The sequence below is a fragment of the Symphalangus syndactylus genome, chromosome 3 (genome assembly GCF_028878055.3).
Source record: "Symphalangus syndactylus isolate Jambi chromosome 3, NHGRI_mSymSyn1-v2.1_pri, whole genome shotgun sequence".
Lineage (NCBI taxonomy): Eukaryota > Metazoa > Chordata > Mammalia > Primates > Hylobatidae > Symphalangus > Symphalangus syndactylus.
Genome location: NC_072425.2, coordinates 13,712,934 through 13,730,877, shown reverse-complemented (window position 1 = coordinate 13,730,877; position 17,944 = coordinate 13,712,934). Strand labels below are relative to the sequence as shown.

The window sequence follows — 17,944 nt, the reverse complement described above, 5'->3', positions numbered from 1 at the left end:
GTAACCCCAGCTACTTGGGAGGCTGAGGCAGGAATATCACTTGAACCTGGGAAGTGGAGTTTGCAGTGAGCCAAATTGCACCACTGCACTCCAGCCTGGGTGACAGAGTGAGACTCTGTCTCAACTAATAATAATAATCATAACAGTACCGATGATTATGTGTGCCAGAGAGCGTGCAAGGCACTTTGAAGGCATGGTCTTGTTGGACCCTGACAAGAACCCTTTGAAGTCAGTGCTGTGGTTGTTCCCATTTTGCAGATGAGGAGACTGAGGTGTGGGGGCACTAGACAACTTGCCCAGCTTTGCACAGGAAGTAAGTGGTGGACATGAACCAAGTGGTCCAGCTCCAGGCCTGGACCCTCAATCCCCAGGCCTTGCTGCCTCTGCCTGGGAAAGGTCCCCACCCCACTTCTGCCCAGGATGTGCTCCCTAACCTCTCCCACCAGGATGCCCACCATCTCTGGGCATTCTGGGTTCAGACAGGGGTAAACAGGTGCTTGTCTTGCCCCTCAGGGATCTGCGTCTGCAGCCACCATACCGAGGGCCCATCCTGTGAACGCTGCTTGCCAGGTTTCTATGGCAACCCTTTCGCAGGCCAAGCCGACGACTGCCAGCCCTGTCCCTGCCCTGGCCAGTCGGCCTGCACGACCATCCCAGAGAACGGGGAGGTGGTGTGCACCCACTGCCCCCCGGGCCAGAGAGGTGAGTGACTCCTGCCCCGCGGAGGGCCAAGCCCCGGCGCTGTGACTCTGCCCTGGGTTTAGGGTATGGCAAGTGAGGGAGAGCCCAGCTTCTGGGCAACAGGCATGACCTCTGGGGACACGGAATCCCTTAGCCCCATAGCCAGAGCCCCAGGCTGCTGCACATTGCCAGCAGAATTTGGGCCATTGAGAATTTGGGGCCATTTGAAAATACCCATATCTGGTGTCTGGCCCCTTAGAGCCTGGGTTAGTGACAGTTGAACAAGTTCCCTGGGTGATTCTGTTACACAGCGAAGGTGGAAAACCTCGATTACACTTCCAGCCTTTAAAAAATGTCGTCAGGTAACGTAAAGAGCAGAACCACCCGTGCCCACCCTCGTTCCCAGGCTCCTTGCGTTCTTTCCTGCTCCGGACTCAGGCATCCTGCACTCTGATTTTTTTTTGGAAAAAGCAGCTTTATTGTGATACTATTCATATACCTGACAGTTCACCCGTTTAAAGCGTACAGTTCGGCTGGGTGTGGTGGCTCATGCCTGTAATCTCAGCACTTTGGGAAGCCAAGGTGGGCAGATCGCTTCAGTCCGGGAGTTCAAGACCAGCCTGGGCCACATAGTGAGACTCCCATCTCTAAAAAAAATACAAAAATTAGCTGGGTGTCGTGGCATGCACGTGTGGTCCCAGATACTCTGGAGGCTGAGGTGGGAGGATGGTTTGAGCCTGGGAGGTGGAGGCTGCAGTGTTCTGAGATTTCACCACTGCACTCCAGCCTGGGCAACAGAGCCAGACCCTGTATCAAAAAAAAACTTTTTAAAATAAAGTACAGGCGAGGCGTGGTGGCTCATGCCTGTAATCCCAGCACTTTGGGAGGCCGAAGCGGGTGGATCACAAGGTCAGGAGTTTGAGACCACCCAGGCTAACACGGTGAAACCCCATCTCTACTAAAAATACAAAAAATTAGCCAGGTGTGGTGGCACGCACCTGTAGTCCCAGTTACCCGGGAGGCTGAGGCAGGAGAATCGCATGAACCCGGGAGGCGGAGGTTACAGTGAGCCAAGATTGCGTCACTGCACTCCAGCTGGGGCAACAAGAGTGAAACTCTGTCTCAAAAAATAAAGTATAATTCAATGACTTTTGGCATATTACAATATTAATTTTTATTATGGTAAAATACATATAACATAAAATTTGCCATTTTAACCATTTCTAAGTGCATAACTCAGTGTCAGGAAGTACAATTTGCAATGCCGTGCAGCTGTCACTCATCCATCTCTAGAACTTTTTCATCATCCCAGACAGAAACCGTACCCATCAAATGTGTTGTTGAGGCCAGGCGCGGTGGCTCATGCCTGTAATCTCAGCACTTTGGGAGGCTGAGGCGGGCGGATCACCTGAGGTCAGGAGTTTGAGACTAGCCTGGCCAACATGGCAAAACCTCGTCTCTACTAAAAATACAAAAATTAGCCAGGAGTGGTGGCAGGTACCTGTAATCCCAGCTACTCGGGAGGCTGAGACAGGAGAATCGCTTGAACCCAGGAGGCGGAGTTTGCAGTGAGCCAAGAACGTGCCACTGCACTCCAGCCTGGGTGACAGAGCAAGGCTCCGCCTCAAAAAAAATAAAAAAATAAAAAAGTATTGTTGAATAGCCCTTCCTCCCTCCAGCCTCTGATAACAGCTGTTCTCCTCTCTGTCTCTATGAGTTTGCTCCCAGTATTCCATTTAAGTGGAACCATACAGTATTTGTTCTTTTGGATCTGGCTTGTTTCACGCAGTGTAATGTTTTTAAGATTCCTAGACATCTGATTTTGCTTTTGGTACTTGTGGCTGCATTAAATCAATTTGTCAAATGCCATGTGCTTTCACTGGGACCGTTCTGAAAGCAGCTCTCTGGCAGTCAACAGCCAACAGGGCAGGGCGGATGGCCCCAGAGCCGGGAGCCCAAGAACCGAGGGATGGAGATTGCACTGCAGGACCCTGCACCCCACTGGCCGCCATGCTGTCCCTCCATTCTCATTATCTTCCTTACATTTTCTAGCTCCCGACTGTGGCTCCCCTGGCCTGCAGACATGCACGAGGCCCACCCAGTGAGAGTGGACAGTTAGAGAAGCTCAGGCAGACCCAGGCTGAGACATGCTTGAGGGAGGATTTCAGGGGAGCAGGCAATGCTGTGTGCAGAGGGAACCACCCTTGGGAGGGAGGGTCACCTGGAGTGGACTTTAGACTTGGGACCTTCTGCCAGTGCCCTTCTTATCTACACCAGTGTCCTCTGGGCCCTGGGAGGGCCTAGCACACTGAGAGCTCACCTGGACATCTGAGTCGGGATTGACCGAGGTCAAGTCCTGATTCTCACTTGTCCCGGGATGACTCTTGCCTGCCATCCTGGCCGCTTGCAGCCCTTCCCAGGACCTCCAGAGCTGCCTCCTGCCCTGTGAGCTGTCCCCACCTGGTTCCAGGTGAATGGCCACTTAACCATGGGGCTCATTCATCATCATTAATTTCAATCTCCCCCTTTCCTGTCTAGCTTCATTTCTATTTTAGAACTCAAAAGGCAGGTGCTAGCCTCAACCTTGAACTCTGTTCCGGTTCGTCTTTTCCTTTCTGATCCGTTCTGTTCCATTCCGTTTCCCCCTTTCCCTTTTCAGGGTTGCCCTTAGCAATATTAACTTTTTTTTCTTTGGAAACAGAGTCTCACTCTGTCCCCCAGGCTGGAGTGTGGTGGCGCGATCTCAGCTCACTGCAACTTCTGCCTCCCAAGTTCAAGCGATTCTCCTGCCTCAGCCGCCCGAGTAGCTGGGATTGCAGGCGCCTGCCACTATACCCAGCTAATGTTTGTATTTTTAGTACAGAGGGGATTTTGCCATGTTGACCAGGCTGGTTTTGAACTCCTGGCCTCAAGTGATTGACTCACCTCAGTCTCCCAAACTGCTGTGATTATGTATGAACCACAGTGCCCAGCCAGTACCATTAACTTCATTTCAACTGACTGTCGACTTTTGAGGACATAAGGAGCTCACAACTATTCTTCACAATGGCAGCAGCTATTTTTTAATTATAAAACTAGTACATACTCTTGACTGACTTAGTAACTTCAGAAAAAATAAAAATAAATGAAAATAGAAATAAATGTACATACTCATTGTAATGTTGGAGCCGTGTAAAAATATCAAGAGGAACATGAAAAAAACATGTAAGCGGCCAGGCACGGTGGCTCACACCTGTAATCCCAGCACTTTGGGAGGCCAAGGCAGGTGGATCACCTGATGTCAGGAGTTCGAGACCAGCCTGGCCAACATGGCAAAACCCCGTCTCTACTAAAAATACAAAAATTAGCTGGGTGTGGTGGTGTGTACCTGTAATCCCAGCTACTTGGGAGGCTGAGGCAGGAGAATCACTCGTACCCGGGAGGCGGAGGTTGCAGTGAGCCGAGATCGTACCACTGCACTCCAGCCTGGGTGACAGAGCGAGACTCCTTCTCAATAATAATAATAAAAAATAAAAAAGGATGATGATGAAGGAGGTGATGATGATGGTTGAGGTGCTGCTGAGGATAGTGGTGATGGTGAAGATAATGGTGACGATGATGAGGGTGTGAGGACAGATATGTGATGATAGCCACTGCTGCTGAGTGTTTACTACATGTCAGGCCAGATGTTAAGCGCTTTTCACAAATTATGTCACTGAACCCTCCCCACAGTCCTGTGGGGAGCCGCCATTGTTGTCCCCGCTTTAGAGATGAGGAACCTGAGCTCCTAGAGGTGCAGTGGCTTGCTCAGGACCACACAGCTGTGGGCAGCCACTGGGGGCCAGTCCCAGGTCCTCCTGCCCAAGCCCGTGCTGCTCTGGGGAGGCTGGAGGAACGCTTGCTCTGCTTCACACCCACCCTCATCCCTGGTGGGCCCAGCCAGCTGTGTTCCCCACACGTGCTCCCTCTACCCACAGGGCGGCGCTGTGAGGTCTGTGATGATGGCTTTTTTGGGGACCCGCTGGGGCTCTCTGGGCACCCCCAGCCCTGCCACCAGTGCCAGTGCAGCGGGAATGTGGACCCCAATGCCGTGGGCAACTGTGACCCCCTGTCTGGCCACTGCCTGCGCTGCCTGCACAACACCACGGGTGACCACTGTGAGCACTGTCAGGAAGGCTTCTACGGGAGCGCCCTGGTCCCTCGGCCCGCAGACAAATGCATGCGTGAGTACCGACCTCCAGACCCCGGGGTGGCGCACGGTGGGCCCCTTCTCCTCTGCCCTGGCTCAGGACCCAGAAGGGGTGGCTGAGGAACCCACCGGAACCAGCTGGCCCCTCTGCAAGGCTGTCCAGCCTCAGGCAGGTCAGTCCCCTTCCCTGTCTCCATGTCCAGAAAGCACAAGGGTTTGCCCCTCTCCTGGGTCTCTTTCAGCCGAGAGATCTTATAAACTCTGATCCCGAAGCCTGGACAGTCTAGCACTTATCTCCCGCTCTGCAGTCAGCACATACGGCTGAGCCGGTGATCGCCCTGCGCCGGGTCTCCAAGGCCATGCCTCCTGGTGTCGCCTCAGTTAACACTCAGCCCCCTGGGAGGCTCCCAGAGCCCTGCAGGAGGGAAGCTCAGCCTTTGCCCCACACTGATGTGCTTGGAGCCCTTTCCCACGCAGCAGCTGCCGGCTCCTGCTCACCCTCGCTTTGTGGAAGCCCTGCAGGAAACACCGCTCTGGCCCAGAGTGAGATGCGCCCCTGACAGTGGCCAGGAGAGCAGCGTCACGGGACCCAGAGCCGTGGGTGCAGGGCTGTGCCTGTGACCCTCGCCCAAGTCTCTGGCCCTCTGCAGCCTGCCAGGGCTCAGGGCAGGCTCAGAAGGACTGTCTGCCACCATGGCCGTCCTGGGCTGTCCCTCTAGGGATATATTCAATGGGCTGAGGCTTGAGCTCGGCCCTGGAGCCTTTCTCCAGCAGGGGCGTCTGAATCTGGGCTGAATGTGCCATATCATCTCTGGAGGCTCCCCCGTCTCCTCTGCCTCTGTTGGACCCCCAAAGGTGGAACAGACAATCTGCATTGTTCCCAACACCCCTTTCTGCTCCTGCCCCCAGCTTGCAGCTGTCACCCACAGGGCTCGGTCAGTGAGCAGATGCCCTGCGACCCAGTGACGGGCCAATGCTCCTGCCTGCCTCATGTGACTGGACGGGACTGCAGCTGCTGCTACCCTGGCTTCTTCGACCTCCAGCCTGGGAGGGGCTGCCGGAGGTAGGTAGGGTGAGATTTCCGGTGCCCTGGGGACCTCCCCAGGATGGAAGAGGCATCAGGCAGCCCCCAGGGAGGGGCCTGGTTTGGAAGGTGTTGTCCTAGGCCCACGGCCAGACACATTGTGCCCTTTGCCGAAGGAGGGCAAAGGGATGGACTCTTGGAATCGGACTCATGGTCCTGCCAGCCCAGGATGCAGGCCGAGAGCAGCCCTAAGGGATGTCCAGGCGGGCAGGTGGCCGGTTTGATCTCTGATTCCCTTCTCAGTGACACCGTCACTGGGTGGCCTTTTGGCCACAGTAGCACCTTAGACAAGTGTCCTTAGGGAACAGTGGAGGACTCCAGGGAAACACCAAGTGGAGCAAACAGGTTTCTTCCTTGCAGGACTTCTCAGAGCCCTTACTATGCTGATTGCATCGTGACTTTCCAACAGAGGGGTTGAGTCTCCCCAAGACACGTTTGTCCCCATAGGCTTATTTTATCTTCTTTTCTCCCTGAGCATCCTGGGAGATTTGTGCTTTCCAGAGCACAGCTGGGGAAGCTGTGCCACGCACCGAGAGGAGATGGGGTCTTGTCGGCAGAGGGCTGTGATCTGAGGCCCCAGCCAGCTGCAGCCAGCAGAGGCTGGGCCAGGAGTGGCCCTGAGCTTGCCTCAGACCCAGTTCCTTCCCTGATCACAGCTGCAAGTGTCACCCACTGGGCTCCCAGGAGGACCAGTGCCATCCCAAGACTGGACAGTGCACCTGCCGCCCAGGTGTCACAGGCCAGGCCTGTGACAGATGCCAGCTGGGTTTCTTCAGCTTCTCCATCAAGGGCTGCCGGGGTAAGGAGGCTGGGTCCTTCCCGGGCTGCCCTGAGGGTGGGGCCTGAGGGTCTCTGGGCAGAGATGACCGATGGGGAAAATGGGTGCAGCAGGAAAGGATGGTCAGACACGGGACAGGGTCCCGAGAGCAGCCGGAAGCATGGAGCGAGTTGCTCCCGTAGCAGTGGCTGGGAGAGCAGGGTCACATGACCCAGAGCAGCGGGTGCAGGGCTGTGCTTGTGACCCTCGCCCAAGTCTCTGGCCCTCTGCAGCCTGCCAGTGTCCTCGTGCCGGCCAAGAATGTAGTCCCAGACGCCGCTGTTAAGTGCCTGTGTGCCTGGGGCCATCAAGTCACTCTCTGGGCCTCAGTTTCCTCACCTGTAGAGTTGGGCTGCATTGGCAGTTCCTAAACCTGGCTGGTCCTCAGATCCCGAGGGAACATTGGAATAAGCCAGGCTCTGTGCCACCTTCAACCTTCTGAATCAGAATCTCCAGGGAAGGGCCCAGGAATCTGTTTTTGATGCTGCCCAGGGCATTCTGGGAACACCCAGAACCCAGCACGCACTGCCCCTGGCCCCTCTAAACCCAGCACGCACTGCCCCTGGCCCCTCTAAACCCAGCACGCACTGCCCCTGGCCCCTCTAAACCCAGCACGCACTGCCCCTGGCCCCTCTAAACCCAGCACGCACTGCCCCTGGCCCCTCTAAACCCAGCACGCACTGCCCCTGGCCCCTCTAAACCCAGCACGCACTGCCCCTGGCCCCTCTAAACCCAGCATGCACTGCCCCTGGCCCCTCTAGCCTGCAGGTGCTCCCCACTGGGCGCTGCCTCGGCCCAGTGCCACGAGAACGGCACATGCGTGTGCAGGCCTGGCTTCGAGGGCTACAAATGTGACCGCTGCCACGACAACTTCTTCCTCACGGCAGACGGCACACATTGCCAGGAATGCCCGTCCTGCTATGCCCTGGTGAAGGAGGAGGTGAGTCTGCCCAGACCCACTCACCTTTCCATTCATTCTGTATCCCCAGCAAGTGCCAGCTCTATGCCGGGCACCAGGAACTGCCTGCTTACCCCCAGTGCTCAGGCTTTGCAAGCCCACCACCCACCTTCTCCCTGTGCCCACCCAGCTTCAGGCCTGTTCCAGCCTGGCTCGACCTTCACCTCGGCCCTTCACCTGCTCTGGGTGGATGGGGGAAAGGTGACTCTTGTCACCTGCCCTTCCCGACCATGCCGGACTGGAGTCTCACTCTCTCAGGTTCAGTGGGGATGAGACCACAGATGACCCCTTGGTAAAGAGAGTTAACAGGAGGTGATTCTGAGTGGGGAGGTGGGTGGTGCTGGAATCAGGAGTTCAAACTCTAGGGTTAACTCATTGGGGTTCCCCTCCCCCAACTCCATTCACTGTCATGTGTCTGGGCAGGCAACAGCCTTGGTAAGCCTCCGTCTCTTTCCTACTCCAGACTGGAGATAGTTCAGGCCTGCAATCCTTTTCTAGAAAACAGTGGGGCCAGCTTTCTGAATGTGTAGCATTGTAGAAAGATAAGATGGCATACACTGAAGGCCGGGTGCTGTGGCTCACGCCTGTAATCCCAGCACTTTGGGAGGCTGAGGTGGGCAGATCATGAGGTCAGGAGTTTGAGACCAGCCTGGACAACATGGTAAAACCCCCGTCTCTACTAAAAATACAAAAATTTGCCGGGTGGGGTGGCACGCACCTGTAATCTCAGCTACTCGGGAGGCTGAGGCAGAATTGCTTGAACCCAGGAGGTGGAGGTTGCAGTGAACCAAGATCATGCCACTGCACTCCAGCCTGGGTGACAGAGCGAGACTCTGTCTTAAAAAAAAAAAAAAAAAAAAAAAAGATGGCATGCTGTGCTGAATATCACGTAATCCCCCCATTGTGAATGGGCAGCCCCCATGGTCAAGCCCAGTGATATTTATGCAGGAAAACAGATGACTGTTTCCACCAAGTGGGTAAATGAAGACCACAAGTAGCCTTTTTCAGAACAGGTTTATTTCAGGTCAGGTTTTGCTCTCGAGTGAGGAATGGAACGCCCTGTGGCTTTTCAGAACATTTTGGACTTGGGAATGGAGGACAGGGCCAGGGACCTGTGCCTGCAACTTCACTTAGAGCGGTGACAGGGGGAATCAGGCTGGGGTGTGGCAGGCATTTGTGCTGAGACTGGCTCCCAGGAAGTGTTCTGTAAATCCAGTTATTGTTTGTCCGATGAAAAGACGGGGCTAGGGGACGTTCATAGCACATTCGGCCAGTGTCCATGGCGTGCTTTCTCCATGTGGCGTCCTGGGAACACAGCGAACAGGACAGACAGAAACCCTTGTGGGGCATCCCTTCGCATCCCTTCCTCCCCCCCTTCCGAGGTAGGATAGCTGTGTGGTCAGCGGTGTCAGCAGGTGCCATGAGGATGGGAGGGGAAGGGACAGCTACCATGGGGTGGGCAGGATTGGCTCTCAGAGGTGTGGCATACCCTTAGCGTTGAGGCCCAGGGGAGGATTTGGAGAAGGGAACCCCCAGGGAGAGTGGTGGGGTAGAAGCCAGTGGGGGAGTGTCTGGGCAGGACCTCCACGCCACCAGCCTCGTACACCTTTTCTTCCTGTCCTCTCCAGGCAGCCAAGCTGAAGGCCAGACTGACTTTGATAGAGGGGCGGCTGCAAGGGTCCAACTGTGGCAGTCCCTGGGGACCACTAGACATTCTGCTGGGAGAGGCCCCAAGGGGGGACACCTACCAGGGCCACCACCTGCTTCCAGGTACAGCGGGAGCACAGAATGGGAGGGTGGGAGGCAAGGGGAGGCCCCCAGCGCCTGCAGTCTGGTGTCGTCGGATGCTTTGGGGGCCCTCCCAACACAGCCCTGTTGCCATGGGCTCTCCTTCCATGTCCCTAGCCCACCTGTAACTTTATTAATATCAGTCCTTGTCCCCATGCCTCTGCCCTACCCAGACTCTAAGCTCAGTGAGGATGGGGCTGCGCTCATTCGTTTATTCACTCCCTCCACAGGGGGGTCACGCGGCGCTGCTCCAGAGGCTGGACTGGGAGGGTCTTGCTGTCTTGATTCTTGGCCGTTTTGCTCACTGCCACAGGCCAGCACAGTGTTCGGGAGATAGAAAATATTAATAAATGAGTAAATAAGAAAAAAGAAGGAGGGCCAGGTGTGGTGGCTCATTCCTGTAATCCCAGCACTTTGAGAGGCCAAGACAGGAGGATTGCCTGAGCCCAGGAGTTTGAGATCAGTCCAGGCAACATAGCAAGACCATGTTTCTACGGATGGAAGCAGGGAAGGAGGGAAGCAGGGAAGGAGGGAAGCGGGGAAGCGGGGAGGGAGGGAGGGAGGGAGGGAGGACCTGGAAATGGCACTGAAATGGACTGGATTACTTTGTGAAGTTTTATGTGTATAAGCGCCACACTCCTTTAGCAGCCAGACAGGGGCAAGCTGAGAACCTGTTAGCAGGACTCACTGTGGAAATAGGGGCTATCAGATACCGTGTCTTAAAATGCCCACGTTTGAGCCACATTGTGAATCAGAGCTGATTTGAGGGGTCCAGAATTGCTTGTGTGGCCCCAGAAGGCCTGGGTCTCTCCCGGTTCCTGTGTATGACTGACTTGCTGTGGGTGGGACCTTGGGTCATGTTTGCCTTCTCTGGGCCTCAGCCTGCATCTGGAAAATGGGGGGGACTCTGCCTTTGGGACTAACTGTTGGTGCTCGGAGCTGCTGATGCCTGGGGAATGGAGGCCACAGAAGGGGACCTCTGGGGGTGGGGGCTTTTGTGTGTCACTCTGTGACGCCTGGGCTGTGGGCTTCCCATAGGGGCTCGGGAAGCCTTCCTGGAGCAGATGATAGGCCTCGAGGGTGCTGTGAAGGCCGCCCGGGAGCAGCTGCAGAGGCTGAGCAAGGGTGCCCGCTGTGCCCAGGCCGGAGCCCAGAAGACCTGCACCCAGCTGGCAGATCTGGAGGCACTGCTGGAGTCCTCAGAAGAGGAGATTCTGCATGCAGCTGCCATTCTCGCGTCTCTGGTATCCCAGGGGACCCTCCCAACCCGAACACACCAAGCCTGGGCATTGGTCCCTGCCCCAGCCCTCCCATTGACCTGGTGACCTTGGGTATGACTCCCCACTTTGGGAGGATCAATTTCATCTACAAAATGGGGATCACACAGTGCCTCCTCCGCGGATTCAGCGAGAGGACGTTCGCAAAGGGCGAGGCATGTTCCGAGTAGACTGAATGCGCAGTAAGTGATGGGCAGCATCCTTATTGGTGTTTCTGCTCCTAGGACTCCGCTCACTGGATGCTGATGTTGTGGCCAGCTTTGTGCATTTATAAAACGACTGGTACCATCCAGTTCTGCCTCACAATTGGGCCAGATGTGGCCCTTGCCCTTTGGGGACGGGCCATCAGTTTCCTCCTCTCTTCCTCTTCTTTCTACAGGCGATTCCTCAGGAAGGTCCCGGCCAGCCGACCAAATGGAGCCACCTGGCCACAGAGGCCCGTGCCCTCGCCAGGAGGTGAGTCCCAAGACATGGTGAGCTTATGCCTGGCCCTTCTCCTGGGGGTTCCAGGGTCAGAGTCAGCCCCACAGGTGCCCCCACCCAGAAGTTGGGATCAGATATTACAAGACCTGTCTGGTGGAGGCAGTGTCACCAGTATGGGGAGGGGCAGGCAAGGTGGGTATGAGTCCAGAGATGCTGGGGGCAAAGCTTGGTGGACTGAAGGCGTCGGAGAGCATCTGCCAGCTTTCTCTTTGTGAGAGTTGTATAATATACAAGTTATTATATTGGGGGTATAGTTCACACTATACAGAGGCCTTTGCCCACTGCACTCCAGGCTGGGCAATAGAGTGAGACTCTGTCTCACTGTATAATTCAGTGGTTTCCCTAAATTCTCAGGGTTGCAAAGCCATCACCACAACCAGTTTTAGGATTTTCATCATTCCAAAAACAAACCCCTGGACCCATCTGCCATCAGCCGCCTTTTCTCCTTACCTCCCCAGCCCCTAGAACCACTATACTTTCTGTCTGTATAGATTTGCCTATTCTGGGCATTTCATAGAAGTGGAATCAAACAATGTGTTGCCTTTTACAACTGGCTTCTTAGCACGTGCTTCCTTTTTTTTTTTTTTTTTTTTTTTTTTTGAGACAGAGTCTTGCTCTGTCCCCCAGGCTGGAGTGCAGTGGCGCTATCTCAGCTCACTGCAAGCTCCGCCTCCCGGGTTCATGCCATTCTCCTGCCTCAGCCTCCCCAGTAGCTAGGACTACAGGTGCCCGCCACCATGCCCGGCTAATTTTTTTGTATTTTTAGTAGAGATGGGGTTTCACTGTGTTAGCCAGGATGGTCTCGATCTCCTGACCTCGTGATCCACTGGTCTTGGCCTCCCAAAGTGCTGAGATTACAGGCGTGAACCACCGCGCCCGGCCACCTCAGTGTTTTCAAGGCTCATCCACATCGTGGCATGGATGGGTGCTTCACTCCTCTTATGGTTGAATAATATCCCATTGTATGGAAATGCCACATGTTGTTTATCCGTCGTCTGTTAACGGACGCTTGGGTTGTTTCATCCACTGCCTTTAAGGAGCAGCTTAAGGCCGGGCGTGGTGGCTCACGCCTGTAATCCCAGCACTTTGGGAGGCTGAGGCAGGTGGATCACTTGATGTCAGGAGTTCAATACCAGCCTGGTCAACATGGTAAAACCCCATCTCCACTGAAAGTACATAAATTAGCCGGGCATGGTGGCACATGCCTGTAATTCCAGCTACTTGGGAGGCTGAGGCAGTAGAATCGCCTGAACCTGGGAGGTGGAGGTCGCAGTGAGCTGAGATTACACCACTGCACTCCAGCCTGGGCAACAGAGTGAGACTCCATCTCAAAAAAAAAAAAAAGAAAGAAAAAAGACGCAGCTTAGGATCCTAAAAACACAGGATCTGTGACAATTTTCTCCTTTAGCTATGCTCCAGGGACCTTAGACTCATTTTACAGATGAGAAAACATTCAGAGAACTTAAGGACTTTCCGAAGGACACAAAGCTTGGAAGCAATAAAGCCAGGATTCAAACCCAGGCTGTCATGACCACTCTCTTCTATGCTGTCTATATTGGGGTGACTGTACAATTTATTGTCCAAACTGAGATGCTTTCACGTGTGATAAAAGATCCTGTTGGCCAGGCACAGTGGCTCACACCTGTATTTCCAGCACTTTGGGAGGCTGAGGCATGAGGATCGTTTGAGGCAAGGAGTTACAGACCAGCTTGGGCAAGATGGTGAAAACACCACTGCTACAAAAATAATTTTAAAAATTAGCCAGGCATGGTGGCACACACCTGTAGTCCCAGCTACTTGGAATGCTGAGGCGAGAGGATCCCTTGAGCCTAGGAGTTAGAGGTTGCAGTGAGCTGTGATGGCACCACCGCACTCCAACCTGGACAACAGTGTAAGACTCCGTCTCTTAAAAAGAAAAAAATAAGGCCCTGGCTGGGTGCGGTGGCTCACGCCTGTCATCCCAGCACTTTGGGAGGCCGAGGTGGATAGATCACCTGAGGACAGGAGGTCGAGACCAGCCTGGCCAACGTGGTGAGACCCCGTCTCTACTAAAATACAAAACTTAACTGGTGCACACTTGTAATCCCAGCTACTTGGGAGGCTAAGGTAGGAGAATCGCTTGAGCTCAGGACGGGAGGTTGCAGTAAGCTGAGATCATACCAGTGCACTCTAGCCTGGGCAATAGAGTGAGACTCTGTCTCAAAAAAAAAAAAGTCCTATTCATCCTTATGCCAAGACAACAGGCACAAACTCTATGTCTCTGTTTAACAGGAACAGGGCATGGAGTACCTTTCCTGTCAGTCCTTGAAGTGTGTAACACAGAAAGGTGGAAAAGGCGTACTTGTCTTTGTGGCTGTCCTCTGTTTGGGGCAGCAGGAGGCCTGTGTAGTAGGGGGCATAGTTCTGGTCCTGGGCCCCTTGCCCGCGAGCCCTTGGTGATGCTCAGGTGGGTGTCCTCACACAGCCACAGAGACACCGCCACCAAGATCGCAGCCACTGCTCGGAGGGCCCTGCTCGCCTCCAACACCAGCTACGCGCTTCTCTGGAATCTGCTGGAGGGAAGGGTGGCTCTAGAGACCCAGCGGGACCTGGAGGACAGGTGAGGCCTCCCCAGGTGTGGGTAGAAGCTTTGGGGTTGGCCTCCTGGAGCCAACAGGGCCTAGCCAGAGGCTGCTGCTTCCAGAGCCGGCTCCCTTGAGTCCCGACGTTCTTTGTCGTTGGTGTCTTGGGGTGTCTTGGGTCTGCATCCCCCTCAGAGTGGGGCCACAGGGTCTTGGGCCCACTCGGTGGTGAGTCGCAGTAACCCACTTTTGCCTGGGGGGATGCAACTCAGCCTCTTCAAGAGAATGGACGAGAACTGGAACCCAGAGCAACAGATCCCTCGCTCTCCCTCTGCCGCATTCCCTGACCCCCGGCCCCTGCGCCCCAGCCCAGGGCAGCTCCTCTGAGCTCCTCTGTGGCACCAGCTTCTTTCTCTGCCTCTGCAGACAGCCGGCTCTGCTTTTCTGCTTTGGTGACCCCTTCTGTCCCTCTCAGTTCATGGAGACTCCCCAGCATCTTGCTGAGCCCCTTGACATTCCTAAACGAGAATGGGATTGGCTCCACTTAGATCAGGTGTCCAGCCCTGAGCTGGTCAGCGTGGCTGGGGAGGTCACATGACCCACCCCAGGGGCAGGGTGATGGCTCTTTAAGGAGGAGTAAGGGATGGAAGGGAAGCCAGAGGTCTCCACCCCAGCGGTGCCCTTGTCAGGGAGGAATGGGTGGGACAGGGTGTGGACAGCTGGTCAGGACAGAAAACCCATCCTGGCTGATTGGTTATAGACCACAGGCCCGTAGGGCAAAAGGGCCCACGGGGATTCTGCAGCCCAGGGCTCTCCATTCATCAGTGGTGAGGACGTGCCCAAGGTCTCTGGAAAGGCATGGCTGAGCCAGGACCAGGACTGGGGCCACTGTGCTCCCCGCTTCACTGGGCATTTTCCTCTCCGCCATTCACCCAGAAGAGCCAAACATTTGCAAACATGTGATTCTTGAGTGGAAACCAAGCAGAGCCCTTTCAGCAAAGTGTGGCGGAACTGAATGATGCAGAAACAAGAATGTGGCCCTTTCACAGCCTGTCTGGCTCATCTGAAAGCTGCAGAGAAGCGGCCACTTTCCACGGCAGCTGTACCGACCCCGCAGAGGGCTATTCTGCCTGGGAAGTTGGCAGAGGCCTTTGCAAACCAGTAGCTCCAGCCTGGGGCCCAGACAGGGACGGGGAGGGCTAGTTCTGCACCCAGCTCCATGGCCTTTTTTTCCTCCCAGGTACCAGGAGGTCCAGGCGGCCCAGAAAGCACTGGGGACGGCTATGGCAGAGGTGCTGCCTGAAGCGGAAAGTGTGCTGGCCACCGTGCAGCAAGTTGGCGCAGATACAGCCCCATACCTGGCCTCGCTGGCTTCCCCGGGAGCCCTGGTCAGCTCAGTTGTCTCAGAGCTCCGTGTGGGGTCGGGAGGATCTATTATAGAAGCTGGAGGCTGGGCACGGTGGCTCACACCTGTAATCACAGCACTTTGGGAGGCAGAGGCGGGTGGATCACCTGAGGTCAGGAGTTTGAGACCACCTGGGCCAACGTAGTAAAACCCCGTCTCTACTAAAAATACAAAAATTAGCCAGGCGTGGTGGCGGGCGCCTGTAGTCCCAGCTACTCAAGAGGCTGAGAATGGCGTGAACCTGGGAGGTGGAGCTTGCAGTAAGCTGAGATTGCGCCACTGCACTCCAGCCTAGGTGACAGAGCGAGACTCTGTCTCAAAAAAAAAACAAAAAAAACTCAGCTTACAAAAATGCATTTGGGACAAATGCTAACCCAGATGGATGCCCAAGGCTGCTTATTTGAGATCTTTGCTCCTCCCACTGCATGTGGAGAGTAATGCACAGCTGTTAGTGTGTTTGAGCCCAGGTTCTGCTTCCAGCACCACTGAGGGTGTTAGATCATAGGTGGTACCTGCACAGTTCTCTAAAGTCTGGGAAATTCTGCATTCTGAAGCCATCCAGCCCGCAGATCTCAGTTCAGGACTGTGGAGCTGGGGAAGCGTTCCCACTTTGCAGTGAGGCAGTGTGGGTCAGGGAGGTTAGCTGGGTTGCTCAAGGCCGCGCAGCTAGAAATTGGTAGGACTGTCATCTGAGCCCCAAGTGAGGGCTTCCCCAGCCTGGCTCCTCTCGCCCTGGGCCCTCTGCCTCCAGGGGTCCACACAAAGCCTGACCCCTGCTATTCCTGCCTCTGGGCTTCCGAGCTACCTGGGGCATCAGCTAGGCTCACCAGGTTTTCAGGGGGCTTGGGTTCTGTCCTGGCATCCAGGGGCAGACCCGCTGCCTCAGCCCAGCAGGGCACCTCCCCCAAGTAGAGGACCCGCTGCTTGCCCTTCCTGCCAGGTCCTGCCTGAGCGCACTGTCTCCCTGCAGCCTCAGAAGTCCCGGGCTGAAGACCTGGGCCTGAAGGTGAAGGCCTTGGAGAAGACAGTTGCATCACGGCAGCACATGGCCACTGAGGCTGCCCGAACCCTCCAGGCTGCTGCCCAGGCCGCGCTACGGCAAACAGAACCCCTCACACAGGTCAGCTCTTGTGCTTTGAAGCAGGGGACCTGGGAGAGGTTGGGGCTATCCTGAAGGTGATCCGGGGTCAGGGTTGCAGGAGGGAGAAGGGCAGAGACAGAAGTAGCTCTGTCCAGCCGGGTGCAGTGGCTCACGCCTGTAATCCCAGCACTTTGGGAGGCCGAGGCGGGCGGATCACGAGGTCAGGAGATCAAGACCATTCTGGCTAACATGGTGAAACCCCGTCTCTACTAAAAATACAAAAAATTAGCCAGGCATGGTGGCACGTGCCTCTAGTCCCAGCTACTTGGGAGGCTGAGGCAGGAGAATCGCTTGAACCCAGGAGGCGGAGGTTGCAGTGAGCTGAGATTGCACCACTGCACTCCGGTCTGGAAACAGAGTGAGACCCTGTCTCAAAAAACAGAAAAAAAGAAGAAGTAGCTCTGTCCATCCCTCTGGTGCCTCCTGCAAAACTCCACACACAGCCTGAGGTAGGGGAGGGGACCCTGATACCCTGAGAAGAGATGATGGACAGACTGACAGAGGGCAGCAGCAGCAGCACCCAGGGCCACACCTACCATCCTGGGATCATTCTCTCTCATGCGTCCGTTCATTAGTTCATTCTCTAGTGCATTCATGGCTCATTTGAAAGCTGCAGAGAAGCGGCCACTTTCCAAGGCAGCTGTACCGATAATTTTGTTTGTTTTTAATTTTGTTTTTGAAACAGTCTTGCTCTGTTGTCTGGCCTGGAGTGCAGTGGTGCAATCTCGATTCACTGCAACCTCCATTTCCCGGGTTCAAGTGATTCTCCTGGGTCGGCCTCCAGAGTAACCGGGACTACAGGTGTGTGCCACCATGTCTAGCTAAGTTCTTTTGTATTTTTAGTAGAGATGGGGTTTCACTGTGTTGGCCAGGCTGGTCTCGAACTCCTGGCCTCAAGTGATCCACCTGCCTCGGCCTCCCAACATGCTAGGATTATAGGTGTGAGCCACCACACCCAGCCTCATTTCTTTTTTTTTTTTTTTTTTTTGAGACAGACTCTTACTCTGTCACCAAGGCTGGGGTGGTGCATGGCGCGATCTTGGCTCACTGCAACCTCTGCCTCCCAGGTTCATGCAGTTCTCCTGCCTCAGCCTCCAGAGTAGTTGGGATCACAGGCCCGCACCACCACGCCCAGCTAACGTTTGTATTTTTAGTAGAGATGGGGTTTCACCTTGTTGGCTAGGCTGAACTCCTGATCTCAGGTGATCCACCCACCTCAGCCTCCCAAGGTGCTGGGATTACAGGCGCGAGCCACCACGCCTGGCTTCCGTTCCTTTTAAAGATAGGATAACGGGGCTGTCTGTGAGGCATGAGAATGTATCTGAAGAGCTGAGCCCAGTGCCTGCCGCTTACCTGGGGAGCTTGGCTTTGCCCCAGGGTAGCACCTGCTGATCTGGCCCACTGCCCTCGTCTAGGGTGAGGTTGCCAGGAAGAGAGGTGACTTCCCCAGGAGTCAGGGCCAGGCCCCAGTGTGGACTGATGCCCCACCCCACCACAGCACCCATACCTTCATCCTCCTCCCCACCCCATGAGCAATCAGAATAGGCCTGAGGCAGTAGTAGGTGGCTCCTCAACCTCTAC

General features: G+C 55.2%; 1 protein-coding gene across 3 annotated transcripts in view; it reads left to right on the top strand.

Moving 5' to 3' along the window:
* Positions 1–17,944, top strand: part of LAMC3 (laminin subunit gamma 3) — an 80,527-nt gene that overhangs the window by 48,415 nt on the left and 14,168 nt on the right. For all 3 annotated transcript variants that reach the window (XM_055270643.2, XM_055270645.2, XM_055270642.2), the window contains exons 13-23: positions 514–702; positions 4,638–4,883; positions 5,759–5,912; positions 6,590–6,732; positions 7,512–7,690; positions 9,337–9,478; positions 10,535–10,740; positions 11,153–11,229; positions 13,721–13,855; positions 15,058–15,205; positions 16,193–16,342. In XM_055270643.2, coding sequence (XP_055126618.1) covers positions 514–702; positions 4,638–4,883; positions 5,759–5,912; positions 6,590–6,732; positions 7,512–7,690; positions 9,337–9,478; positions 10,535–10,740; positions 11,153–11,229; positions 13,721–13,855; positions 15,058–15,205; positions 16,193–16,342 — 1,769 coding nt within the window. The remainder of the gene's footprint in view (positions 1–513; positions 703–4,637; positions 4,884–5,758; positions 5,913–6,589; positions 6,733–7,511; positions 7,691–9,336; positions 9,479–10,534; positions 10,741–11,152; positions 11,230–13,720; positions 13,856–15,057; positions 15,206–16,192; positions 16,343–17,944) is intronic.